Source organism: Phacochoerus africanus, chromosome 6 (genome assembly GCF_016906955.1).
Source record: "Phacochoerus africanus isolate WHEZ1 chromosome 6, ROS_Pafr_v1, whole genome shotgun sequence".
Classification (NCBI taxonomy): Eukaryota; Metazoa; Chordata; class Mammalia; order Artiodactyla; family Suidae; genus Phacochoerus; species Phacochoerus africanus.
The window spans coordinates 41,808,880-41,835,640 of NC_062549.1; the positions used below are offsets into that span (position 1 = coordinate 41,808,880).

Genomic DNA, 26,761 nt, shown 5'->3' on the forward strand with positions numbered 1-26,761 from the left:
AAATTATAGTGATAGAGAACAGATCAGTGGTTGCCAGAGGTCAGGTGGGTTGTGAGAAAAGTGTGACTATTAAGGGGTAATCGAAGGGATAAACAGTATGTATACATACATACAGCTTGATTACAGTGATGGTTACTTAAAACTACACATTGTTAAAACTCAAACAACTATACACCCTTTCCTCCAAAAAAAGTTAAAAAGTTATAATAAAAAAAGTGTGTACACACACACACACACACACTTAGTTTGAAAGTTTAAGATTCACATTAAATTGCAAAAAGAGTATGAGGTCCCAGGTACTCCCTCACTCAGCTTCCCACAAAGACAGTATCTTACAAGACCATAATATACTGTCAAAACCAGGAAACTGACACTGATACAATACTATTAATTCAGGTACAAAAATTCTTTAGATTTCAACACACACACACAAACACGTGTGTGTGTAGGGTAAGTTCAAGGTAAACATAATTGAAGGATTGGACAGTTTTGTTTTTTTAAAAATCGAGTTTTGAGTTGAGTGGTTAAGAATACACTATTGTTTAACTTGCATTTTTTTCCTGCCATGCTTTCCTAGAATCCTTAATGTTTTACCACTTTAATATCTGTATATAGATAATTTGCTTTTGCTGTGTACTCTTGAGTACATGAGTGGTTAGTTATAATCAAATAACCAATAAAAACAATTTTTCCCCTTCACCTTAATATTAAGAGAGAAAAAAGGGAAAGAGAGGGGGAGAGAGGGAAGGAGGAAAAATTCTACAGAGTACTTTGAAAATAAAGAAAAATAACTGTGGTCAAATAAAAAGGAAGAAACAAAATATAAACTAAAATAAGAATATAAGCTATTCTTGGATCCCTTCAAAAAGTAGAGTCCGTGGTAAACAACAGTGAACTGGAAGGAAATACACTTTCCACTGTATATCCAGTTGCACTGACTACATTTTTTTATCATGTTTAACATAGATGTATTACTTTTTTTGATTTAAAAAAGTAAGAATAAAAAATACTAGAAAGGATAAATACATACATGGCAATGAAAAAAGACATTCAGGAAAATAAAAAATACATTACAGAAGGGAAAAAACAACTTTACATTTCACACTACCTTTTCTGAAACTCCTTTTAAAATAAATAAGAATGATTTTATTGGCATTCCCATCAAGGCTCAGCGGAAATGGATCTGACTAGTATCCATGAGGACGCAGGTTCAATACCTGGCCTCAATCAGTGGGTTAGGAATCTGGGCATTGCCATGAGCTGTGCTGTAGGTCACAAACGTGGCCGGGATCCCATGTTGCTGTGGCTGGGATTCCATGTTGTTGTGGCTGTGGTGTAGACCGATGGCTGTGAGTAGGCCTGCAGATGTAGCTCTAATTCAACCCCTAGCCTGGGAACCTCCATATGTCGCTGGTGCAGCTCTAAAAAGACCATATTTAAAAGTTATTTGATTAAGCTTTTTTTAGGCAACAAAACTTTTCATTTAATTCGAAATAATGGTAAAGGAGTTCCCATTGTGGCTCAGTGGTTAATGAATCTGACTAAGAACCATGAGGTTGCGGGTTCGATTCCTGGCCTTGCTCAGTGGGTTAAAGATCCAGCGTTGCCGTGAGCTGTGGTGTAGGTCACAGACGCGGCTCTCGGATGCTGCGTTGCTGTGGCTCTGGTGTAGGCCGGTGGCTACAGCTCCAATTAGACCCCTAGCCTGGGAATCTCCATATGCCGCGGGTGTGGCCCAAGAAAATACAAAAATACAAAAAACAAAACAAAACAAAACAAAACAAACAAAAAACCAAAATAACGGTAAATACAAAGAAGCATAAACTCTTTTATTCAAAATTTGAAGAACTTAAAAAAAGAAGAAATGGGAGTTCCCGTCGTGGCGCAGTGGTTAACGAATCCGACTAGGAACCATGAGGTTGCGGGTTCGATCCCTGCCCTTGCTCAGTGGGTTGACTATCCGGCGTTGCCGTGAGCTGTGGTGTAGGTTGCAGACGCAGCTCGGATCCCTCGTTGCTGTGGCTCTGGCGTAGGCCGGTGGCTACAGCTCCGATTCAACCCCTAGCCTGGGAACCTCCATATGCCGCGGGAGCGGCCCAAGAAATAGCAACAACAACAACAACAACAAGACAAAAGACAAAAAAAAAAGAAGAAATGAAAAAAAAATGAAAAAAGCAAGAAGTAACTTTTTTTTTTTTAATTTGAAGAACTAGAATGAATAAGCAATGAGATCCTACTGTAGAGCATTGGGAACTATATCTAGTCACTCATGGACCATGATAATGTGAGAAAAAAGAATGTATATATGCATGTGTGACTTGGGTCACCTTGCTGTATAGTAGAAAATTGACAGAACACTGTAAACCAGCTATAATGGAAAAAAATAAAAATCATTTTAAAAAAATTAAAGAAAATAAAATTTGAAGAACTATTCTTCCCTAGGAAAAGGCTGCACCATCTAATAGGAAAACACTCAAAGACTCCCTGACTACTACAGAAAATATTCTTTCTCAGAAAGCTCTTTATATAAACCTAACGAAATAAAGATTACAAATCTGAAATGTATTCTTGTTATGTTAGATAAAAAAGGAAATACAAAGGTTGGAATAAAAAGTTTGCTGAGCTCAGGACATCTGTCATCACTGCAAGAAGAACATTTTCCAGAGATTTCAAAAAGGAGCCATAAATTAATCCAATTGCCTAGCCAAGCAGGTCCATGCAGTCTCTTTTTCTAGCCAGGAATTCTTAACCAAGGACAGGCAGACTGCCAAAGGGTTGCCATATTTCAGTCAATTTCAATGTAATTGATTGCCTTTTATAATCACATTTATTTTAAGCATTCAAAACCATTATTCTGAGACGAGTCTGTAAACTTCAATTCTGGCAACAACAACAACAACAAAATATGAATCTAAACTAACGGGGACTGACTCCTGAAGCTCTCTAGCCTCAGTCACAGAAAACATAAGGGTAAATAGAAAATATGCAGTGCTACCATTGCTCTCACTTGTAGTCACTTTCTATCTTCATTAATATTCTTCAACTTGTGATGATTAAAGGCCATCAATGTTCCAGAAGTGAAAAAAATGGTAAAATAACAATGAGGCAGATTAATTTTCAAAATAAGATAATCTTCATATATTTGTCAAGTAACTGCACTAAAACAATATAACATCTCCTTTTTCCTAAAAATAATCTCTGACAGATTACACAGTAACAGTTATAATAAGACAACCTACCTAACTATATCCTTTATTGTGTAGTATCTAGGTTTCACTGACTATAACTTAACTCTTAATATGATTAGCTTTAAAATTATGTACCACATTTGCAATACATCAGAATTAAGTGTGACAAATAAATCTGTATCTTACCTCTCCATAAGAATTTAAGTTGCTTTTTAAATAGCCTGTAAGTGCAGCAACTTGGCATGCAAAATATGGCAGTGCCCAGTTTTCTCTTAAAGGAATGGAATATTCAACTCTTGTTGTATCTACCCTAAAATAAACCACAGATGAACAACAAAACAGCAAGACATTATATTTGTGCAACACTATACTTTTCAAGGCACTTTTACACAGGTCTCATTGTTCTCCATATCCTGTGAGGTAGCCGTAGATAGAGCCACCATGACCTAACCAGCATCTTTGAACAAACTAATGGTGATTCACCCCTCCCTTACCTCCCAACCAGGAGGACTTAATGCTCCTGTGCCTGTTTGATGAACAGATGGGCCTCTGTGAGGACCTGAAAAAGGCATCCTGCTCTGTGCTGACAGAGACTCATGCAGCAACACAGAGCTTGTTGCAGAGAACACTGGGGTTCAGCCCCTACCCTCCCTTCCCTTAACAGATGGCTATCCTTCTCTAGAGCACAATGTACACTACATAACGAGCAGGCCTGGCAGATCCAAAAGAAATATGAAGCTCGGAGAGGTGATGACTTAAGTCATAAAGCTGGTAGGTGACCCATCCTAATGACAACACCTATCTTCTAATATCTGTTCAATACTCTTTTCAACCAGCAGGTTACCCAGAATTAACAGTACAGTAGTCCTTTATGTGATGGACCTAGAGAGCCTGGAAAACCCCCAGAATCACAAACACAGAATGACTCTGTAGGCTCCTAAATTTCTCCTTGCTCAGTCTGTTGTCTCCCTTGCATATCTTCACACCACAATGGGACTCCGTTTCCAACGATAATTAAATCCAGATTTCGTACATTCAATGGCTATTTCCCACACAAAAAACAAAGGTGCTATTGCTTAAAAATCTTCATGAAAATTGCTGCATAATTCTCCTAATGGAGATGGACATGCTTGCATGTAATTTAATTAAATCAAACTGTAGTATAGCCATACAATAGGATACTATTTAGCAACAAAAAGGAATGAATTATTGATAACACCCAACATAAACAAATCTCAAACTAATTATGCTGAATAAAAAAACACCCAAAAAACAAAAGTATATGCTGTGTTACTCCATTTATATAAAATTCTAGAAAATGCAAACTAATTTATAGCGATAGAAAGCAGATCACTGGTTTCCTGGGAGTGCAATACTAGCAGAGGTGGGGTAAGAGGAGGAAAGAGGGAGGGATTAGCAAGAAGTACAACAAAACTTTCCAGGGTGATAATGTACCTTATATTGATTTTGTTGATGGTTTCACAAGTGTGTCTAAATGCCTAATTATCAATTTGTGTGTTTTAAATATGTTCAGTTTATTCTATGTCAATCCTATCTCAATTAAACTCCTTAAGCATTAGAAAATAATCTGTGTTCTACAAATGTATGTGTAACTGAATATACATACATATTAAAAACATGAAGATCAAATGAAATAAGAGCTGTAAAGAACTTAGGATAGTGCTTATAACCCAGGAAACAGTATTAGATCCCATCTTTTTTTTTTTTTTGCTTCGCACCTGAAGCATATGGAGGTTCCCAGGCTAGGGGTCGAATAGGAGCTGTAGCTGCTAGCCTACATCACAGCCACAGCAATGCCAGATCCTTAACCCACTGAGCAAGGCCAGGGATCAAACCCACAACCTCATGGTTCCTAGTCAGATTCGTTTCCATTGTACCACAACGGGAACTATTTTATTATTTATTTTATTTTATTTTATTTTTGGCTGTGCCCATGGCATTTGGAAGTTCCCAAGCCAGGGATCAAACCTGCATCTCACCAATGCCCTGAACCATAGCACTGACGACACTGGATCCTTAACTCACTGAGTTACCAGGAAATTCCTTACAATTTTTTTTTTTTTGGCCCTTCTGCCTTTTCTAGGGCCACTCCCTCGGCAGATGGAGGTTCCCAGGCTAGGGGTCGAATCAGAGCTGTAGCCTCCAGTCTGCGCCACAGCCACAGCAACTCAGGATCCGAGCTGCGTCTGCAACCTACACCACAGCTCATGGCAACGCCGGATCCTTAACCCACTGAGCGTGGCCAAGGATCAAACCTACATCCTCACAGAAACAACATGGGGTCCTTAACCCACTGAGCCACAGTGGGAACTCTTCCATTGTTTACTTTTAATTCTTTAATGCAATTGGAATTTATTTTAGTATGTGCGCAATAAGTATTTCTTTTCCAGATTTTTTTTTTTTGTCTTTTTGCTATTTCTTGGGCCGCTCCCGCGGCATATGGTGGTTCCCAGGCTAGGGGTTGAATCGGAGCTGTAGCCACCGGCCTATGCCAGAGCCACAGCAACGTGGGATCCGAGCCGCGTCTGCAACCTACACCACAGCTCACAGCAATGCCAGCTCGTTAACCCACTGAGCAAGGGCAGGGATTGAACCCGCAACCTCATGGTTCCTAGTCGGATTCGTTAACCACTGCACCACGACGGGAACTCCTCTTTTCCAGATTTGATTGTTCCAATACCATTTAGTGAACATCAGGTATTCTAAAGGCCACCTATTTTCATACAATTTTATTTCTAAAAAATTGTGAAAGTTAACTTTCTAAAAGACAAAACAAGAGGGAGTTTCTGTTGTGGCTCAGCAGAAACAAACCCAACTAGTATCCATGAGAATGTGGATTCAATCCGTGGTCTCGCTTAGTGGGTTAAGGATCCAGCATTGCCACAAGCTGTGGTGGAGGACAAAGATGCAGCTTGGATCCCGATCCCGAATTGCTGTGGCTGTGGCATAGGCTGGCAGCTACAGCTTCCATTTGACTGCAGCCTGGAGCCTGGGAACTTACAGATGCCATACCTATGGCCCTAAAAAGCAAAAAAAAAAAGGCCAAAAGAGATTCAGGAAATGGAAACAGAGGATGTCTATTCTCAAGTCAGGACTCTGCCAACTGCTTCATCAGCCCAGAATTGGGAGGCTGAATTTGTTCATTCTTATTCCAAAGGCTCACTCACTACTCCTACCCAATGCACAGATTCATGTGGTGAAATTTATAAAACTCTGTACCAGAAACACTGTCTGGAGAAGGGATGAAAGGAAGCTTCTCTAGTCTGCAGCACAAACCACATAGGGTCTCTTCCAGTTAAACTCTACACCTGGACACACCTCCCTACAGCCACCTTCCTGAGCACCTGTGCTATTTATGCTCCTCCCTGCACTGGGCTTGGTGGTAGTGAGAACCAGAAGGCTAATAGTGGGATGTGACAAGATCCAATGAGACTCACTTTTTCTTCCCAGTGGTAGAGCCTGGCAGATAACAGTGCAAACTAGCAGTTCAAATAATAACTATATTTATCAAGTGGGTCTACAGATTCATCACCAGAGATGAGCAAACTTTACAGTTTCACTTTGTGTTTCCATTTCAAACACACCATAGTATAAGCATAACCTGAATCACTTGGATGACCACGTTGTAACTTACTACTCCCAAAAGATTTCAGGATTCACCTCCATGTTTGTGTTAACAATCTAGCCGGTAAGATAGTACTAGCTCAGTTGGCCTGGGCTGAGAAGAAAAATAACGAGATGATGTTAATATTAAATGATCTACCACCAAGTAAAAACAATAAAAACAAAATGATACACTGATCACTGTTGTTAAAAAAAAAAAAAAGATTTTGGTACAACCACTATGGAAAACAGTATGGAGGTACCTCAGAAAACTAAATACAGAACTACCATGTGACTCAGCAATCCCACTCTTGGACATATATCCTTGAAAAAGATACATGCACCTGTATGTTCACTGCAGCACTATTCACGATAGTCAAGACAGGGAAGCAACCTAAATGTCCATCAAGAGATGACTGGATTAAGAAGATATAGACAATGGAATACTACTCAGCCATAAAAAAGAACAAAATAATGCCATTCGCGGCAACATGGATGGAACTAGAGACTCTCATACAAAGTGAAGTAAGTCTGGCACAGTGGGTTGGTTAAGGATACAGCAGTGCTGCAGCTGCAGCATAGGTCAAAGCTATAACTCAGATTCATTCCTTGACCCGGAAACATCCATATGCTGTGAGTGCAGCCATAAAATTTTAAAAAAAGGTGAAATTATAAAAAAAAAAAAAAACTTTCACATGATTGTTCAAAGATGAACCTGCTCTTCCTGCTAAGCCAGAAAACAAGAAAGCTTTCAAAGATTTATGAAGATGTGTAGAAAAACTCAGGAGCCAGCCCAAAGGGACTCCTATCAACCCAAGTTGTAATAGTTTAAGCAACGAAGAGAATAATGGTGGTAATGTATTTCAGCTGTATTAAATCAACGAAAATCCATAAGTACAGAAAGATGCTTAAAAAAGAGAACACCAGGAGTTCCCGTCGTGGCGCAGTGGTTAACGAATCTGACTAGGAACCATGAGGATGCGGGTTCGGTCCCTGCCCTTGCTCAGTGGGTTAACGATCCGGCGTTGCCGTGAGCTGTGGTGTAGGTTGCAGACGTGGCTCGGATCCCGCGTTGCTGTGGCTCTGGCGTAGGCCGGTGGCTACAGCTCCGATTCAACCCCTAGCCTGGGAACCTCCATATGCCGCGGGAGCGGCCCAAGAAATAGCAACAACAACAACAACAACAACAAAGAGAACACCAGAAAAAGTTTTTTTTATCACTATATGAAACAGTAAAACAATCTCTTACATAGAAATTGGTAATTAAAGTGAAATAAAGGGAGTTCTCGTTGTGGCTCAGTGGGTTAAGAACCTATTATCCATGAGGATACCGGTTTGATCATTGGCCTCACTCAGTGAGTTAAAGGTTCCAGCGTTGCTGTGAACTGTGGTGTAGGTCGCAGACGTGGCTCAGATCTAACGTTGCTGTGGCTGTGGCGTAGGTCAGCAGCTGCTGCTCCAATTCAACCCCTAGCCTGGGAACTTTCATATGCCACGGATACGGCCCAAAAAAAAAAAAAAGTGTAATAAACAATTTGTCTTGGAGTTCTGGTTGTGGCACAGTGGAAATGAAGCTGGCTAGTAACCATGAGGTTGTGGTTTCGATCCCTGGCCTTGCTCAGTGGGTTAAGGATCTGGCATTGCTGTGAACTGTGGTGTAGGTGGCAGCTGTAGCTCCAATTAGACTCCTAGCCTGGGAACCTACAAATGCTGCAAGCACAGCCCTAAAAGGCAAAAAAAAAAAAAAAAAAAAAAGGGAGTTCCCATCGTGGCTCAGTGGTTAAGGAATCCGACTAGGAACCATGAAGTTGTGGGTTCGATCCCTGGCCTTGCTCAGTGGGTTAAAGATCCAGCATTGCCATGAGCTGTGGTGTAGGTCACAGATGTGGCTCAGATCCTGCGTTGCTGTGGCTCTGGCATAGGCCGGTGGCTACAGCTCTGATTCGACCCCTAGCCTGGGAACCTCCATATGCCGTGGGAGTGGCCCAAGAAATGGCAAAAAGACAAAAAAAAAAAAAAAGAATTTGTCCTGAAAACAGTGGAGTAGACGGACTGGAGATCATCTTTTCTGATGAAAACAACAAAATTACAGCCTGCAAACTATCAACAAAGATATCCTACCCCAGAACACAAAGAGGAGGCCACATCAAGATGGTGGGTGGGGCAATTATGTGGTATAAGCCACCCCATACCCACAGGATGGGTGGTCCACAGACTGGAAAGTAGCTGTATCACAGAGACTCACCTATGGGAGTAAGAGTTCTAAGCCCACGCCTGGGGATCTGGCATTAGGAGAAGGAGCCCCTGGAGCATTTGACACTAAGGGCCTGAGGGACTTGCGCGTAGGACCTCCACAGGACTGGGGGAAATGGAGACCCCATTCTTGAAAGGTGCACACAGGCTTTCATATGCACTGGGTCCTGGGGCAAAGAAGAGACTCCATAGGAATCTGGGTCAGACCTGACTGCTATTCTTGGAGGTTCTCCTGGGAAAATAGGGGTGACTGTGGCTCGTTGTCGGGGAAGGACACTGGAGACAAAGCTCTCGGGAATAATCATCAGTGTGCGCTCCTCTAGAGGTGGCCATCGTGATCAGGAGATTATCAACCTCCATGAAAAAGACTTTAGACTGATGATAGTGAAGATGATTCACGACATTGGAAATAAACTGGAGGCAAAGATTGAATTACAAGAAACATCGAGGAAAGAAATAGAAGATTTAAGGATTAAGCAAGCAGAGGTGAAAAATACAATAACTAAAACAAAAAGTTCATTAGAAGCAACCAACAGCAGAGTACAGGAGGCAGAAGAACGAATAAGCGAGGTGAAGGATAGACTAGTGGAAATCACTGATGCGGAGCAGAAAAGAGAAAAAAGATTGAAAAAAAATGAAGACACTCTAAGAGAACTCTGGGACAACATTAAATGTACCAACAGTCACATTACAGGGGTGCCAGAGAAGGAAAGAGAGGGAAAGAGCCAGAGAAAATATATGAAGAGATAATAGCCAAAAACTTTCCTAACATGGGAAAGGAATAACTCACTCAAATCCAGCAAGCACAATAAGTACCATATAAAATAAACCCAAGATACACATATTAATCAAACTGACCAAAATTAAAGACAAAGAGGAATTCCCATTGTGGCAAAGCAGTTAATGAACCTAACTAGTATCCATGAAGATGCCTTGCTCAGTGGGTTAAGGATCTGGCATTGCTGTGATCAGCGGTGTAGGTCGCAGACATGGCTCAGATCCCAAATTGCTGTGGCTGTGGTATAGGCCAGCAGCTACATCTTGGATTTGACCACTAGCCTGGGAACTTCCATATGCCACAGGTGTGGTCCTAAAAAGATAAAAAAATAATAATAATAATAACGAGAATTAAGGAACATAACCAAATGCAATACTTAGTCCTGAATTAAATAGTGGTCTGGGAGTTTTCTTGGGGCACAGTGGGTTAAGGATTTGGTATTGTCTCTGCAGTGGCTTGGGTCACTACTGTGGCATGGGTTTGATTCTTGGCCTAGAAACTCCCACATGCAGCAGGTTCAGCCAAAAAAAAAAACAACCCAAAGTAGTGGTTTAGATAAAAACAGATATGGAGGGTACTTTGGAGCCACCTTGGGAAATTCTAATATAGACTGGGTATTGGAAAATAAAAAGCTATTGAAATGGAAAGGTAGAAGCTTCTGAATAAACAAAGCAGCATATAAAGCAGAATGTGCAGGAGCTAACGTTGCGGCTCAGTGGGTTAAGAACCTGACTAGTATTCATGAGGATGCAGGTTCAATCCCTGGCCTCGATCAGTGGATTAAGCCAAGGATCTGGCATTACTGTGAGCTGCAGTGCATGTCGCAGATGCAGATCAGACCCAGCGTTGCTGTGGCTGTGGTATAGGTTGGCAACTGCAGCTCTGATTCGACCCCTAGCCTGTGAACTTCTATATGCCATTTGTATGGCCCTAAAAAAAAAAAAAAAAGCAGTATGTGCAATATTAGCTCATCTTGGTTAAAAAATATATATACATACACATACACACACATATACACCACAAATATACATAGACATATACACAAATTCACAACAACAAAAAAAGCCCAAGAGAATATGAACTAAGAAATAAACAATTCTGGAAGTTCCTGTCGTGGCTCAGTGGTTAACAAATCTGACTAGGAACCATGAGGTTGTGGGCTCGATCCCTGGCCTTGCTCAGTGGGTTAAAGATCCAGCATTGCTGTGAGCTCTGTTGTAGGCTGCAGACAGCAGCTCAGAACTGGCGTTGCTGTGGCTCTGGTGTAGGCCGGAGGCTACAGCTCTGATTAGACCCCTAGCCTGGGAACCTCTACATGCTGTGGGTGTGGCCCTAGAAAAGACATAAAGACAAAAAAAAAGAAAAAGAAAAAAAAAAGAATTCTGAGTGATTTCTAAGTGGTCGGAATGTGAAATTATTTTTGCTGATTTCAATTTTCCATAATGTACATATATTGTTCTTGTAATAATAAACTTTGATTCATCCCTGCACTTTTTTTTTACAAGTGGCCGCACCTGTGGCATATGGAAGTTCCTGAGCCAGGGGTCGAGCCACAGCTACTGCAGAAGCAACGCCTAGTGGCTATGTTGTAAGCCACATGGGAAGTTCTCATCCCTGTACTTTTAAGAAGAAATATACCTAACTCATAAAGCTGGATTGCTACACTTGAAAACTTCTAAGAAAAAAAAAAATTTATGCCCACAGCATGTGAAGTTCTTGGGCTAGGAACTGAACCCGAGCCACAGCAGTGACAACACCAGGTCCTTTACCAGTAGACCACCAAGGGAACTTTTAAGGAAGATTTTTTTATATCCCTTACATCAAATTGTGGCCAGCATGTGACAAAGCCCAGTAAGAGATATAGCCCTGAATCTTAATTTTGTAACTTCAAGTATCATATTTTTCATTTGGCAATGGACAAAAGAAAATGTATAGCAGGAGTTCCCGTCGTGGCTCAGTGGTTAACGAATCTGACTGGGAACCATGAGGTTGCGGGTTCGATCCCTGCCCTTGCTCAGTGGGTTAACGATCTGGCGTTGCCGTGAGCTGTGGTGTAGGTCACAGACTCGGCTCAGATCCTGTGTTGCTATTGCTACAGCTCTGATTCGACCCCTAGCCTGGGAACCTCCATATGCCGTGGGAGCAGCCCAAGAAACGGCAAAAAGACCAAAAAAAAAAAGAAAATGTATAGCAGAAGAAATGTCTCATTTTTAAAAATGTAACCATGTTAACTGTTATATGGGAAAAGTACTAACGGACAGGAAGCACTTTCAAAGCAAAAAAAAGTGGAGTTCCCACTGTGGCACACCATGGCATGTGGAAGTTCCTGGGCCAGGGATCAAATCTGTGTGATAGCAGTGACCTGAACCACTGCAGTGACAATGCTGGATCTTTAACCCACTGAGCCAAAGGGAACTCCCCCAAAATAAATTTTTGACACTGATCAATGCCACAAAAACTTCATGACATGTCCCAAACCAGCCTCCATTTCAAAGCAGCCCCATCCTCTACTCTTTCTGTACTCGCTATTGAAGAACTGAGGGTCCTTTGATCACCAAAAGGAATGGGTTTATTATTTCAAAGCACACTGTCATAGATTAATATAGTGGTTAACTTAACACTGACACATCTCCTGCCTCTTCCTTCTTTTTATGAAACCATGTCATCAATTTTAAATAAATGAGGAAAGAAGAGGCGTACCCATGTATGCCAATGTTATGTTTAAAAAAGGACAGATGTAGACAGGTGTATTATCTTTCAACTATTCTATGGCAAATGACTGCAAATACAGTGGCTTAAAATAACACAGGTTTATTAGCTGATGAACTCATCACGGTCTGGCTGGGCTCTGTTCAGGGTCTCCCTAAGCTAAAGTCAAAGCATCAACCAGGGCCATAGTTCTCATCTGGGGCTTGCAGTCCTTTTACAAGCTCACTAGTTGGCAGAATTCATTTCCTCCTCAACCAATCCAGCAACTCAATCTGTGTACCGAATCCTTCTCATGCATCAAAATCTCTGACTTCCCTTCTCTACCAGCTACAGAAAGCTGCTTACTTTTAAGGGCTCATTCAATTAAATCAGGCCTACAGGGGAACCTTACTATCATAAGGTCAACTATGCCATATAACATCATCACAGGAATGACATCTCATCATATTCAGAGGTAGGAATCAGGGCACGAAAGGTGTGGGGGTGGGAGGAGGCATTTTTAGAACTCTAATACAGTCACCAAAAAATTGTAAAATCTTTCTTACCTGTTAATAATGAACCATGCAACAGTTAGCATTCCTGCTAGCCAAGTTCCACTCATAAGCCAACTCGTAACAAATAAAGCAGTAACATATATTCCTTGCAATCCAAAAACAATGCCAATATAGAAATATACTGGCTCAATAATCTCCTAATTAGGAAAAAAAGAGAAAGGAGATAATAGGATGAGAATATATAATTTCGAGGATTCATAAATATGTGAGAAAATAAATACTGAAGTCAAAAGAAAAACACATACATTGCTACCAGTTGCTTGATATAAAATGCTGGCAATAAGCTCTGGATATAAAGACATTTGCTGCACTGCATTTATAGTCTTCAGAGATACAGTTTTGTTATTGTGTGTCAGTTCGTATACACCTAAAGTCAGAAAAAAATTTTCCAGATTATTCGTTCTGCTTTTAGAAGAACTGAACATGTTATTCAGAGGTCATTAAACATTTTAAACTATTATCAAGAAAGAGCTCAAAATATAATACAATGTGCCTCATTTTCCCAATTTCTTAATTAACTACAAAAAAGAGCACTACCTATATTCGGAGACAAATGTTCACATCCAAGGGCTCCCACATAAAAGGACAATGTTTTATTTTAGAAAGATATTGTTATTAAATATACAAGTGTGATCCTCATACCTTTTTCAAATGAAGGTGCCTTTAACATATCTTTATAATAAGAGTAGTAAATGGCACTATCACCCTGAAATGTGATTTCCCGTTCAAGCTCCTAAAAGAAAATGGAACAAATATTTAAATACAAGTGTCTTGGGAGTTCCCTTTGTGGCTCAGTAGAAATGAACTTGACTAGTATCCATGAGAATATGGGTTCCATTCCTGGCCCTGCTCAGTGGGTAAAGGATCTGGCGTTGCCACAAGCTGTGGTGTAGGTTGCAGACCCGGCTTGGATCCTGTGCTACTGTGGCTGTGGTGTATGCCAGCAGCTGTAGCTCCAATTCAACCCCTAGCCCGGGAACTTCCATATGCAGTACCTGAGGGCCTAAATAAATAAATACCTGGGTCTTAAATTTCAACTGCAACCTTCTTTTTCTCTCCTTATATTTCAAATTAATGCTATTTATTTATCCTTTTATTCAAAGATATGATTCAGTTTTCCTTTAATCACTAGTGGTCATATCAATAAGGTCAAACTTTTCAATCTGGCAGTCATTTTAATGAAACATCTAAGGTTTAAAATGCATTGTAACACAAGTTATTTACTCATTATATTTCAGAAAAATATAGAAGGAAAACCCCAAGAAGTTCTATAAGGAGAACAAATATAGAGGGGCAGGTAATAAAAAATAATGGTTAGATGTGAGAAGTCCATAATAAAAAGGTAAGCTTAAGAAGATGGAGTTCCAGTCGTGGCTCAGTGGTTAACGAATCCGACTAGGAACCATGAGGTTACGGGATTGATCCCTGGCCTCAGTCAGTGGGTTAAGGATCTGGCGTTGCTGTGAGCTGTGGTGTAGGTCGAAGATGTGGCTCGGATCCCACACAGCTGTGGCTCTTGGCGTGGGCTTGCAGTTACAGCTCCGATCAGACCCCTAGCCTGGGAACCTCCATGTGCCACGAGTGTGGCCCTAGAAAAGGTAAAAAGAAGAAAAAAAAAGAAAGCAGAGTACTTTTAAAACCTGGCTCAGCAGGTTAAGGATACTGCGTTGTCACTGCTGTGGCTCTGGTTACTGCTGTGGTGTGGATTTGCACCCTGGCCCAGAAACGTATGCATGCCACGAGTATGGGGAAAAAAAAAAAAAAAGAGTTCCTGCTGTGGAGGGGCGTTCTCTGTGATGGGGCAGATTCGATCCCCAACCTGGCACAATGCATTAAGGTTTCAGCATTGTCACAGCTGAGGCATTGGTTGCAGCAGCAGCTCAGATTTGATCCCTGGCCTGGGAACTTCGAATAGGCTGTAGGTGCAGCAATTTAAAACAAAAGAGAGGGAAAGTTAAATGCCATCTTTATTGCAAAGCTTTTCAGTTTCAGTATTCATTATGCATTGTGAATCTCTACAGTCTTTTCTAAATCTATTTGACCGGTAAATACTTTTTCTCATTTAGAGGTTATTAATAAAAATAAATTTCAAAAAAATGATTTACGAATGGATACAGATTTTCCTAAAATTTCAAAGATGTAAATGCTTAACCAGTGCTTCTGAAATTTAATGCGTATATAAAACTCCTAGAGATCAGAGCTCCCACTGTGGCTCAGCGATAAGGAACCCAAATAGTATCCCAGAGGATGAGTATTCGTTCCCTGGCCTCGCTCAATGGGTTAAGGATCCAGCATTGCTGTGAGCTGCAGCGTGTAGTTCACAGACACAACTCAGATCTGGTGTTACTGTGGCTGTGGTGTAAGCCAGCAGCTACAGCTCCAATTTGACCCCTAGTCTAGGAACGTCCATATGCCATGGTACAGCCCTAAAAAAAAAAAAAAAAAAACACAAAGACAAAAAAAACCAAAAACCTCCTAGGTGGCCAACAAGCACATGAAAAAATGTTCAACTTCACTGATTATTAGAGAAACATGTCAGAGAGGGTATAGAGAAAATAGTACCCTCTTACACTGTTGGTGGGAATGTAAATTGGTACAACCACTGTGGAAAACAGTATGGAGGAACCTCAGAAAACTAAATATAGAACTACCACATAACTCAGCAATCCCACTCTTGGACATATATCCAGACAAAGCTTTCCTTGAAAAAGATACATGCACCCATATGTTAATTGTAGCTCTGTTCGCAATAGCCAAGACATGGAAACAACCTAAGTGTCCATCAAGAGATGAGTGGATTAAGAAGATGTGGTGTGTATACACAATGGAATACTACTCAGCCATAAAAAAGAACAAAATAATGCCATTTGCAGCAACATTGGGGAACTAGAGACTCTCATACTAAGTGAAATAAGAAAGAGAAAGTCAAATACCATATGATATCACTTATATCTGGGATGTAATATACGGCACAAATGAACCTTTCCACAGAAAAGAAACTCATGGACTTGGAGAACAGACTTGTGGTTGCCAAGGGGGAGGGAGAGGGAGTGGGATGGACTGAGAGTCTGGGGTTAACAGATGCAAACTATTGCATTTGGAATGGATAAGCAATGAGATTCTGCTGTACAGCACAGGGAACTATATCTAGTCACTTGTGATGGAACATGATGGAGAATAATGAGAAAAAGTATATATATAAAGGTATATATGACAGGGCCACTCTGTTGACAGAACACTGGAAATCAACTATAATGGAAAAAATTAAAATCATAAAATAAAAAAATTAAATTAAATTTTAAAACTTCCTAGAAGAGTTCCCATCATGGCGCAACAGAGGCAAATCTGACTAGGAACCACACGAAGTTGTGGGTTCGATCCCTGGCCTCATTCAGTGGGTTAAGGATCCCTCGTTGCCATGAGCTGTGGTGTAGGCCAGAGGCTACAGCTCCTATTGGACCCCTAGCCTGGGAACCTCCATAAGCCGTGGGTGTGGCCTTAAAAAGACAAAAGTCAAAAAGAAAAAAACAAAATAATAAAAATAAAAAAAGCCTCCTAGAGATCTTATTAAAACATTGATTCTGATTCTAAACTGTGGCCTGAGAACCTGCAATTCTGAAAAAGCTCTGACGAAGCCAATGCTCCTGGCTCATCACCATGCTTTGAAAAACAAGGTTCTTGATGAATGCCTTCTTATTTTCAAACCTCTGTTGCTCTCAATTCTGCCTACACAACAGTATCACATGGAAAGATTTTGTGCATGCTGATCCCAGACATTCCCCCTCCCCCACCTAAGAATCTGGGAGAGATGTTATTTTTTAAAGCTCCCTAGATTGATTCTATTGCATATCCAGTCTTTTGTTTGTTTTGTCTTTCTTTTTTGCCATTTCTTGGGCCACTCCCTTGGCATATGGAGGTTCCCAGGCTAGGGGTCGAATTGGAGCTGTAGCCGCCAGCCTACACCAGAGCAACAGCAACGCGGGATCCTTAACCCACTGAGCAAGGCCAGGGATCGAACCCGCAACCTCACGGTTCCTAGTTGGATTCGTTGACCACTGAGCTACGACGGGAACTCTTTGTACATCCAGTTTTGAGAACTACTAACAGTTAATCTTCAAAACATTTTTAAGGAAATAGGCTATGCTAAAATAACAGCTTTGGTCAAATCAATGCAAATGAGTAATTAGTTCAATGTTTTGGTGGTATTAGGTAAATCAATGGCTTAAAAACATTTAATCAACTTGACTACTTGCTTAAAAATTAGAACAAAAACAAAAGAGTTTGGGCTAAAAAAAAGAAAACAAAAAACCTTTAGAGTCAAGTCATAACTGACAATGCACATTATAGATACATCTGACTGTGACAGTAAGTCTGAAAACAAACTTATTCAAAGGTCAAATGAATTATGAATATAAATATAGTGAGTTAAGAGTCTGGAATTCACACGATTTAAAAGCAAAAATTAAAAAATACTAATATGGGGCAATACTTTAATACTGTTATGTCTGTTAGCCATTTTCAGCACCTCAAAAAATTCTAAAACTGTAATCTAAAAATTGAAATATTTTGATGCTGAAACTTCCACAGACTATTTCTTAAATGTAAACTGCCAAAACTACTAAAAAGCTGGCTAAATTCCATAACATTTCGCTGTCATCAGGAGTCCCTGATATTAACTGCACGAAGGAAAGCATCCCATAATTTCTATTCTATAACCTTGAAATATATTCTGTTAAAGTTTTCAAGTGAACTCCCTTGTGGCGCAGTGGGTTAAGGATCTACCATTGTCGCTACAGCAGCTCTGGCCACTGCTCTGGCTCCAGTTTGATCCCTGGGCCAGGAACCTCCACATGCTGCAGTAGTGGCCAAAAGAAAACATTTTCAAGGTTGATACTGTGACTCCAAACAGCTTCTAGAGCACTTTGTTCCTAATGGCTTACAGCCATAACACAAGAAAGCACTGTCACACATATATTTTGGTTCCATGGAAAACACCTTATTCTTATTAATTAATTATTGTCTTTTTAGGGCTGCACATTATTTTTTAAAATATTAAAAACAAATAGTCATATGTACAGAATTCTTTCTTCTTACCTGCCTGTTAGAAAACCAGAATTTCCGTTCATGGTATGCTGATAAATAGAGAACATACGTCATACCACTAATAACTGCTGCAAGACAGCCAATGAATATCTTTGCAAAGCGCTGAAATAATATATCTGAAAAAGCATATTAAAAGTAATCAGATGTAGATATTTATATTTATACACTTCTACTAAAAAGAAAAAGTAATCGAAGGTAGTATGTGCCCTTGATATGATGTGACAAAAACGGCATTCTAACTCTGTGGTCTTCCTCCCCCAAACCCATAATCCCAATCTAATCATTAAAAAAACAGCAAATTCAAATAGAGGGGCATTCTACAATATACCTGACCAGTATTCCTCAAAACTGGTAAGGTCATAAAAACTAAGGAAAGCCTGAGAAACTGTCTCAGCAAAGACAAGACTAAGGAGACATGATAACTATATGTAATGTGTCCTGGATGGGATCCTGGAACAGAAAAGGACGTTAGATAAACAATAATGAAATCTAAATAAAGTATGGGCTTCAGTTAAAAATAATGTATCAATATTGGTTCATTAACTATAAGAAATGTACCATACTAATATAAAATGTTAATGAAAGGGAAAATCTTACTAATATAAAATGTTAAGGAGTTCCTATTGTGGCTCAGCAGGTTAAGAACCCAACTAGTATGAGGATGCAGGTTCGATCCCTGGCTTCACTCAGTGGGTTTAAGGCCAGCAGCTGCAGTTCTGATATGACCCCTAGCCTGGGAACTTCCACATACTGCACCTGTGGCACTAAAGGATTAAAAAAAAGCAGTCAAAACATAAAACAACTACAAAATTAATATTAACATGGCACAGATTCACAGGAAACAGTTTTATAAAATTTTTATGAGGCTTAAGACAGATTATTATTTTCCAGCTCACCAAAAGTTTTCCTGCTGCTATCCTTTGATCTAGATCTGTAGGTGACTCATTGCCTTTATCTTATTTTGAATAAATTTATATAAATAGGCCCTGAACCTCCTATGGGCAAGAAGGTATTTGAGAAAGCTGTTCACCTTCTAAGGATGGCATATTCTCCAAAGCCACTTTCAGATACAGTCCAGGAAGATAATGGAAAAGGAAGGATCTCTAGAGAATGAAGCCAAGGACAGAAAGAACAATGAACTAGAAAACTACTCCCAGAGTTCCTGTTGTGGCTCAGCAGTAACAAACCCAACTAGTATCCATGAGGTTGAGGGTTCGATCCCTGGCCCTGCTCAGTGGGTTAAGGATCCGGCATTGCCGCGAGCTGTGGTGTAGGTCGCAGATGAGGCTCAGATCTGGTGTTGCTGTGGCTGTGGCATAGGCTGGCAGCTGAGGGTCCGAATGGACACCTAGCCTGGAAGCTTCCATATGCCCCAAGTGTGGCCCTAAAAAGGAAAAAAGAAAGAAAACTACTCCCAAGGAAAACAACTAGGGCCTAATCAAAAAATATTCCGGGAGTTCCCGTCGTGGCGCAGTGGTTAACGAATCCGACTAGGAACCATGAGGTTGCGGGTTCGGTCCCTGCCCTTGCTCAGTGGGTTAACGATCCGGCGTTGCCATGAGCTGTGGTGTAGGTTGCAGACGCGGCTCGGATCCCGCGTTGCTGTGGCTCTGGCGCAGGCCTGTGGCTACAGCTCCGATTCGACCCCTAGCCTGAGAACCTCCATATGCCGCGGGAGCGGCCAAAAGGAAATAGCAAAAAAAAAGAACTATTCCCTTTCCCAGAAAAAGATGACCTCATATTCATCTAGTAGGATTTCATAGCTGCTAAGGGCCAGCAGCTAATAACGTATCTCTCACTCTTCTTTCTGAACGGCAGCATTTATTTTGGTTATTCTGTCCCTATCCAAAAATGTATAATGGGAGAGGGGACACATGCAGAAAAGAATTAACATAGCAGCCCCCTAACTACTTTGCTAAGAAAAGCCTGCTTACAAGGTAGGCTTTTGGCAGGCATCTAAGAATCTGATTTCAAAACGATTCCTACCATTTTCTTTTTTTTTTTTTTAGGGTCACACCGGTGCCATCTGGAGGTTCCCAGGCTAGGGGTCTAATCGGAGCTGTAGCTGCTAGCCTACGCCACAGCCACAGCAACGCGGGATCTGAGCCGCGTCTGCAACCTACACCACAGCTCACGGCAACGCCGGAACCTTGACCCACTGAGCAAGGCCAGGGATTGAACCTGCAACCTCATGGTTCCTAGTTGGGTTCCCACCATTTTCTAATGAGTGGTTTACTATGCCTAACTTATTTGTACCAACAGTGTGGTTCATGCTGACTGCTTTCCTTATGGGAGTCCAGAATTTTCGTATGCATTAAGCAAAGGGTACATGACCAGCCACCAATAAAAACTCTGAGCACAAATCGTATTAAGCTTCCCAGGGGAATTCCCGTTGTGGCTCAGCAATTAACGAACCCAACTAGCAACCATGAGGACTCGGGTTAGATCTCTGGCCTCACTCAGTGGGTTAAGGATCCAGTGTTGCCATGAGCTGTCATACAGGGCACAGACACAGCTCAGATCCCAAATTGCTGTGGCTATAGTTCCAATTCGACCCCTATGTCACAAATTAAAAAAAGCTTCCCAGGTAATCAAAACTACAAATGTCACAATCTGATGGTAAAGGAATTATGCAAGCCCTGTGTGACTCCATTAGAGTAAGCACGGAAGCTTCTGCCCAGTTTCTTGCAGACTTCGTGTCAGTAGGCCTTTTCTCTTTGTTGATTTTGTCTTACATTGTTCACTGTAATACCTTATAGCTGAGAATACAAGATATTCTGAGACCTGTGACTCCTAATCTCTGATCATGGGGGTGATTTGGGGACCCCCAACATAGAGCAGATAAACTGTCTTCTTAATTCACAGGTCTCTGGATCAGAATGAGTCATAGATGATCCCAATGCAGATAAGATCTTGAGCTTCAAGATTGATGCCTGGACTGGCTAAGACCGAGTATTTTCCCTGGGGTCAGGGAGATAATAAGTGTATTTTGTCTGAGGAGAGAAGTAAATATTTATGACCAAAAGGCCAGAATGTGGTAGACTATTATTCCCAACTATGTTGTCCTTTCCTATAAAAAGGCTTTTCATCCCTGCCCACTACCGTGTGACGTGCCATGCTTCCCTGTGGTCAGACTAAACCTCTCCATCTGACTGTCCAGATTTATTATATAATTTGTTTGGGCCAACAGACTATAAGTACAACTGACAGTGTACCAGTGCAATAGAAACTTTAAGAGGTACTGCATGAATCTGCCTGCTCTCCTGCTTTTATCCTCGACCCCAAGAAAAACACATCCCAGGAGTTCCCGTTGTGGCGCAGTGGTTAACGAATCCGACTAGGAACCATGAGGTTGCAGGTTCGATCCCTGCCCTTGCTCAGAGGGTTAACAATCCCAAGTTGCCGTGAGCTGTGGTGTAGGACGCAGATGCAGCTCGGATCCCGAGTTGCTGTGGCTCTGGCCTAGGCCGACAGCTACAGGTCCGATTCGACCCCTAGCCTGGGAACCTCCATATGCCGCAGGAGCGGCCCAAGAAATGGCAAAAAGACAAAAAAAAAAAAAGAAAGAAAAACACATCCCAAATAGGGACTGTTTCCTCATGACATATGCTACATCAGCCAACATGCAAGCACAACATGTAGAATTAATCAGAAATAAATGTTTGTTGTAAGCCAGTGAGTCTTATGAACTGTTCTACAGCAAAAATGAATGAAAGATGACTGATATTGATATTACTACATACTTACAACAAAATATTTATACATTTAAAATATAAAATACACTAACATAACTATTTTTGTAATAGCACAAAAACTCTAAATCTAACTTACGTTTTGGAACTCTTTCAGGAATTGGAGTGCTGTTGATTTCCTCTTCTTTGGCAGATTCTTTATTTTCTGAAGACTTTGGCTTCTTTCTTTGGCGCAGTTCTATAGTTGGTCCTTAAAACATTTAAGAAATTACTGCACTGTGAGTATCAAGTTATTCTGTCTACATACCAAACCAATTTACTTCACTACACTAAGGCAAAAGTCCTACAGAGACCTATTAATACCAAAGATAACTTTTTTCATAATCATCATAGCACTCCCGGCAAAACTTTCCTTTCCTATAAGCAAAAAGACAATATAAGTTCTACCCCCAACCTGTGTTTTCAGAGTCCTATTGATAAAGGATTCTGAGCTCTTCTCCTGAGATGATATTATTTTCAAAATATCCCCAAATAAGTCAACTCTTTTCCAGAATGATTGGAGAATGAAGTGTTACTTAATAAATTAGCTTATTCTAGTTATCTGAGAGCATCGCATGCATCATTCCTGAGTTAAAATTTTTTCAAAAATCAAAATATAACAAAATACACTGAGGGGAGTTCCTTGGAGGTGTAGTGGTTAGGATTCAGCACTTTCACCACTGCAGCCTGAGTTCTCAAGGGGCTGCACACCACAACTGAAAAAAAAAAAAAAACCATTGAAGAGGAATTCCCACTGTGGCTCGGAGGGTCAAGAACTCGACATAATGTTCATGAGATGCTGGTTCAATCCCTGGCCTCGCTCTGTGTGTTAAGAATCCCGCACTGCCCTAAGTGTCTGGGTAGGTCACAGATGCAGCTCGGATCTGGTGTTGCTGTGGCTGTGGCACAGGCCTGCAGCTACAGCTCTGATTCACCCCCTAGCCTGGGAACTCCCATATGCCACAGGTGTGGCCATGAAAAGAATAAAAAAGTTGGTCATGAAACTATACTTCGTTTAAAAAAATAATCCCTGGAGTTCCCGTCGTGGCTCACTGGTTAACAAATCTGACTAGGAACCATGAGGTTGCAGGTTCGATCCCTGGCCTTGCTCAGTGGGCTAAGGATGGGGCATTGCCGTGAGTTGTGGTATAGGTTGCAGACGCAGCTCGGATCCCGTGTTGCTGTGGCTGTGGCATAGGCCAGTGGCTACAGCTCCGATTCGACCTCTAGCCTGGGAACCTCCATATGCCACGGGAGCGGCCCAAGAAATGGCAAAAAAGACCCCAAAAAAATTAATTAATTAATTAAAATAAAAAAATAATCCTGGAATTCCCATGGCAGCTCAGCAAAAATGAATCTAACTAGCATCCATGAGGACGCAGGTTCAATCTCTGTCCTCGCTCAGTGGGTTAAGAATCCAGCATTGTCATGAGCTATGGTATAGATCGCAGACTCAGCTCAGATCCTGCACTGACCCCAAGCCTCGGAACCTCTATATGCCACGGGGTGTGGCCCTAAAAAGACAAATAATAATAACAATAATAATAATCCTGGAGTTCCCATCGTGGTGCACAGAAATGAATCCAACTAGGAACCATGAGGTTGCAGGTTCAATCCCTGGCCTCGCTCCTTGGGTTAAGGATAGGGCATTGCTCTGACTATGCCCTATCCTTAAGGCCAGCAGCTGTAGCTCCAGTTAGACCTCTAGCCTGGGAACCTCCATATGCCGTGGGTGCGGCCCTAAAAAGCCAAAAAAAAAAGTTAACTTAAAAAAAAATAATGATAATAATCCTGAAGTAGTTCCCCGGTGGTGCAAAGGGTTAAGGATGCAGCATTGTCACTGCTGTGTCACAAGTTTGATCCCTGGCCCTGGAACTTCCACATGTCACAATACAACCAAAAAATAATTTTATTTATTTGTATTTGGTTGTACCCACAGCATAAAGATCCTTAACCCACTGGGCCATGAGGGAACTCCTCAGCTACTGTTACTAGTGAGATGGATGGACACTTTACTATGGAAAATCAATAAAATTAATTTTAAAATAGTTTCAAAGCAAATTCTTGCTTGCTAAAATGTCTTTAAACACTGGCATACTAAAAAAAAAAAAACTGGCATACTGACAGAAAAAATTACTGTATATTTAGTGCATTCTGACTAGTCTAATTTTTAACTACTTCTATATGCTTGATATTTTATAGTCATGTTAAGTAGTAAAGCCAGTGAATACATTAGGAAATTACATTAAATTACATTAGAAAAGCCACACTGTGGATTTAGAGCATTTTTGCATACTAATCTGGGACAACTAATAAATATTATATTCTCTCTTCATGATTTCCTTTTAATTTTCCCCTGCCACAGGTTAAAGAAAAAGTTAGAAGCAGTCAACAAGGATGAAGATTTACACAAAGTCAAATGAAGTCTTCAGATCCAAGTTATCTTTTCAAATTTTATTTTAAGAGAATACAAGGAAGAGTTCCCTGATGGCCTAGTGAGTTAAGGATCTGTGATGTTGTGACAGGTTCAATCTCTGGCCCAGGAAGTTTTGAAGAGTTCCCGTCCTGGCACAGTGGAAATGAATCTGACTAGGAACCATGCGGTTGAGGGTTCGATCCCCTGGCCTCGCTCAGTGGGTTAAGGATCCAGAGTTGCCATGAGCTGTGGTGTAGGTTGCAGATACAGCTCAGATCTGGTGTTGCTGTGGCTTTGGCATAGGCCGGCAGCAACAGCTCCAGTTAGACCCCTAGCCTGGGAACCTCTGTATGCCGCAGGGTGTGGCCCTAAAAAGACAAAAGACAAAAAAAAAAAGATACAAGGAAAAAATATAAAGACAAGACATTTACTTAGTTACACATGCAGGATTAAACACATTAATGGTATTTGATTTTTTTTCTTTTCTTTTTCCATTTTTTAAAAATTAAGCCCGCAGGTGAGGCATATGGAAGTTCCCAGGCTATGGGTCATAAGGTGGATACAGCTGCCAGCCTATGCCACAGCCGCAGCAATGCCAGACCTGAGTAGTGTCTGAGACCTACACCACAGCTCAAGGCAATGCCAGATCCTTAATCCACTGAGCAGTACCAGGGATTGAACCCACATCCTCATGTATATTAGTTAGTTGGGTTCATTTCTACTGAGCCACAATGGGAATTCCAGTACTGGATTTTTTTTGTTTGTTTTTTTGGGCCACACCCGCAGCATATGGAGGTTCCCAGGCTAGGGGCTGAATTGGAGCTGTACCTGCTGGCCTACACCACAGCCACAGCCACAGTAGTGCAGAATCCAAGTCACGTCTGTGACCTACACCACAGCTCATGTCAACGCCATATCCTTAACCCACTGAGAGAGGCCAGGGATTGAACCTGTGTCCTCATGGATAGGCTACAATGGGAACTCCCCAGTATTGGATTTTTTAAAAATTGTAATTGGGTAATTTCAGAAGTCAAGTTAACAAATCTATTGAACAATTTATGTGACCAGTGGGTTAGACAGGGCTTTTTTATTAGAGTCTAATAAAAGAATCACTTTATAGAGATTTTTCTTTTAAATTTTTTGCTTTTTAGGGCTGCACTCGCAGCATATAGAAGTTCCCAGGCTAGGGGTTGAATTGGAGCTACAGCTGCCACCTCCGCCTGATCCTTAACCCCCTGAGTGAGGCCAGGGATCGAACCCGCAACCTCATGGTTCCTAGTTGGATTCATCTCTACTGTGCTACAACAGTAAGTCCACTTTACAGCGATTTTAATAAAGTGTACTCTGTGCAGATAAATGGGTTTTACTTATAATAGTAGAATTTACACACAAAAAAATTTGCACAGAACCCCAAATAGTTTATGAAGAATACAAACCCTTTTTTTTTTTTTTTTCTTTTTAGGGCTATACATTCTGCAAATGGAAGGTCCCAGGCTAGGGGTCGAATTGGAGCTGCAGCTGTCTGCCTATGCCACAGCCACAGCAATGTGGGATCCAAGCCATATCTGTGACCTCTGCCACACCTTGTGGCAACCCCAGATCCTTAACCCACTGAGTGAGGCCAAGGATGGAACCCACTTCCTCACAGACACTATGTTGGGTTCTTAACCCACTGAGCCATTATGGGAAGTCCTTAAGAATACAAATCTTAATCAGTCATCTCTCAAGAATCTGTATTAGCAATGTTTATCATACAAATAAATAATCTATAGAGGATCTATAATACTCTTTGTCTTTATTCTAAGATGTTAACATTTTATGATAATATTTAATAACCATTTTTCAAGGGGAAAAAACACTCCCATATTAAATACCTGCACTGATTTTATTTATTTTTTTGGCCACGGCCTCAGCATGTGGTAGTTCCCAGACTAAGGACTGTACCCGAGCCACAATAGCAACCTGAGCCATGTAGTAAATAACTTCAGCTCCTTAACCCACTGAGCCACAGAGGAACTCCAAAATATGTGCATTGATTCTGAGACATGCCAATTTCAGTGGTATTGAACTGTGGGAGCAAAAACTACAACATGGGAAAGAGTATTCTTTTTAATCAACCTCTTCACTCTCGTCCCTAAATTTTTTGTTTGTCACCATAAAACAAAACTGACTGGATGTAAATTTTATTTCATGTCCTTTATATTGATCTTCATAATAGATAAAGCCCAGAATCTCTACAAGGAAAATCAACAAAAGACAAAGCAGTGGACAAACTAGATTATTAATTCTGATAGGAAAGCTCTGGGGTAGAATTTCACTATCTTCTATTTTTAGCACTGTAAAGAAAAAGTCAAATTAGGAGTTCTGCTGTGGTGCAGTGGGTTAAGATTCCAATCGTAGTGGCT

At 40.9% G+C, this 26,761-nt stretch overlaps 1 protein-coding gene across 2 annotated transcripts in view; it reads right to left on the reverse strand.

Moving 5' to 3' along the window:
* DPY19L4 (dpy-19 like 4) overlaps positions 1–26,761 on the reverse strand; it is a 62,505-nt gene that overhangs the window by 32,609 nt on the left and 3,135 nt on the right. Inside the window, exons 2-7 of one of the 2 annotated variants that reach the window (XM_047783586.1) lie at positions 22,041–22,151; positions 18,201–18,325; positions 13,749–13,839; positions 13,352–13,473; positions 13,098–13,243; positions 3,375–3,498 (exon numbers count right to left, since the gene is read on the reverse strand). In XM_047783586.1, coding sequence (XP_047639542.1) covers positions 3,375–3,498; positions 13,098–13,243; positions 13,352–13,473; positions 13,749–13,839; positions 18,201–18,325; positions 22,041–22,151 — 719 coding nt within the window. The remainder of the gene's footprint in view (positions 1–3,374; positions 3,499–13,097; positions 13,244–13,351; positions 13,474–13,748; positions 13,840–18,200; positions 18,326–22,040; positions 22,152–26,761) is intronic. The other variant, XM_047783587.1, reaches the window with a different exon arrangement.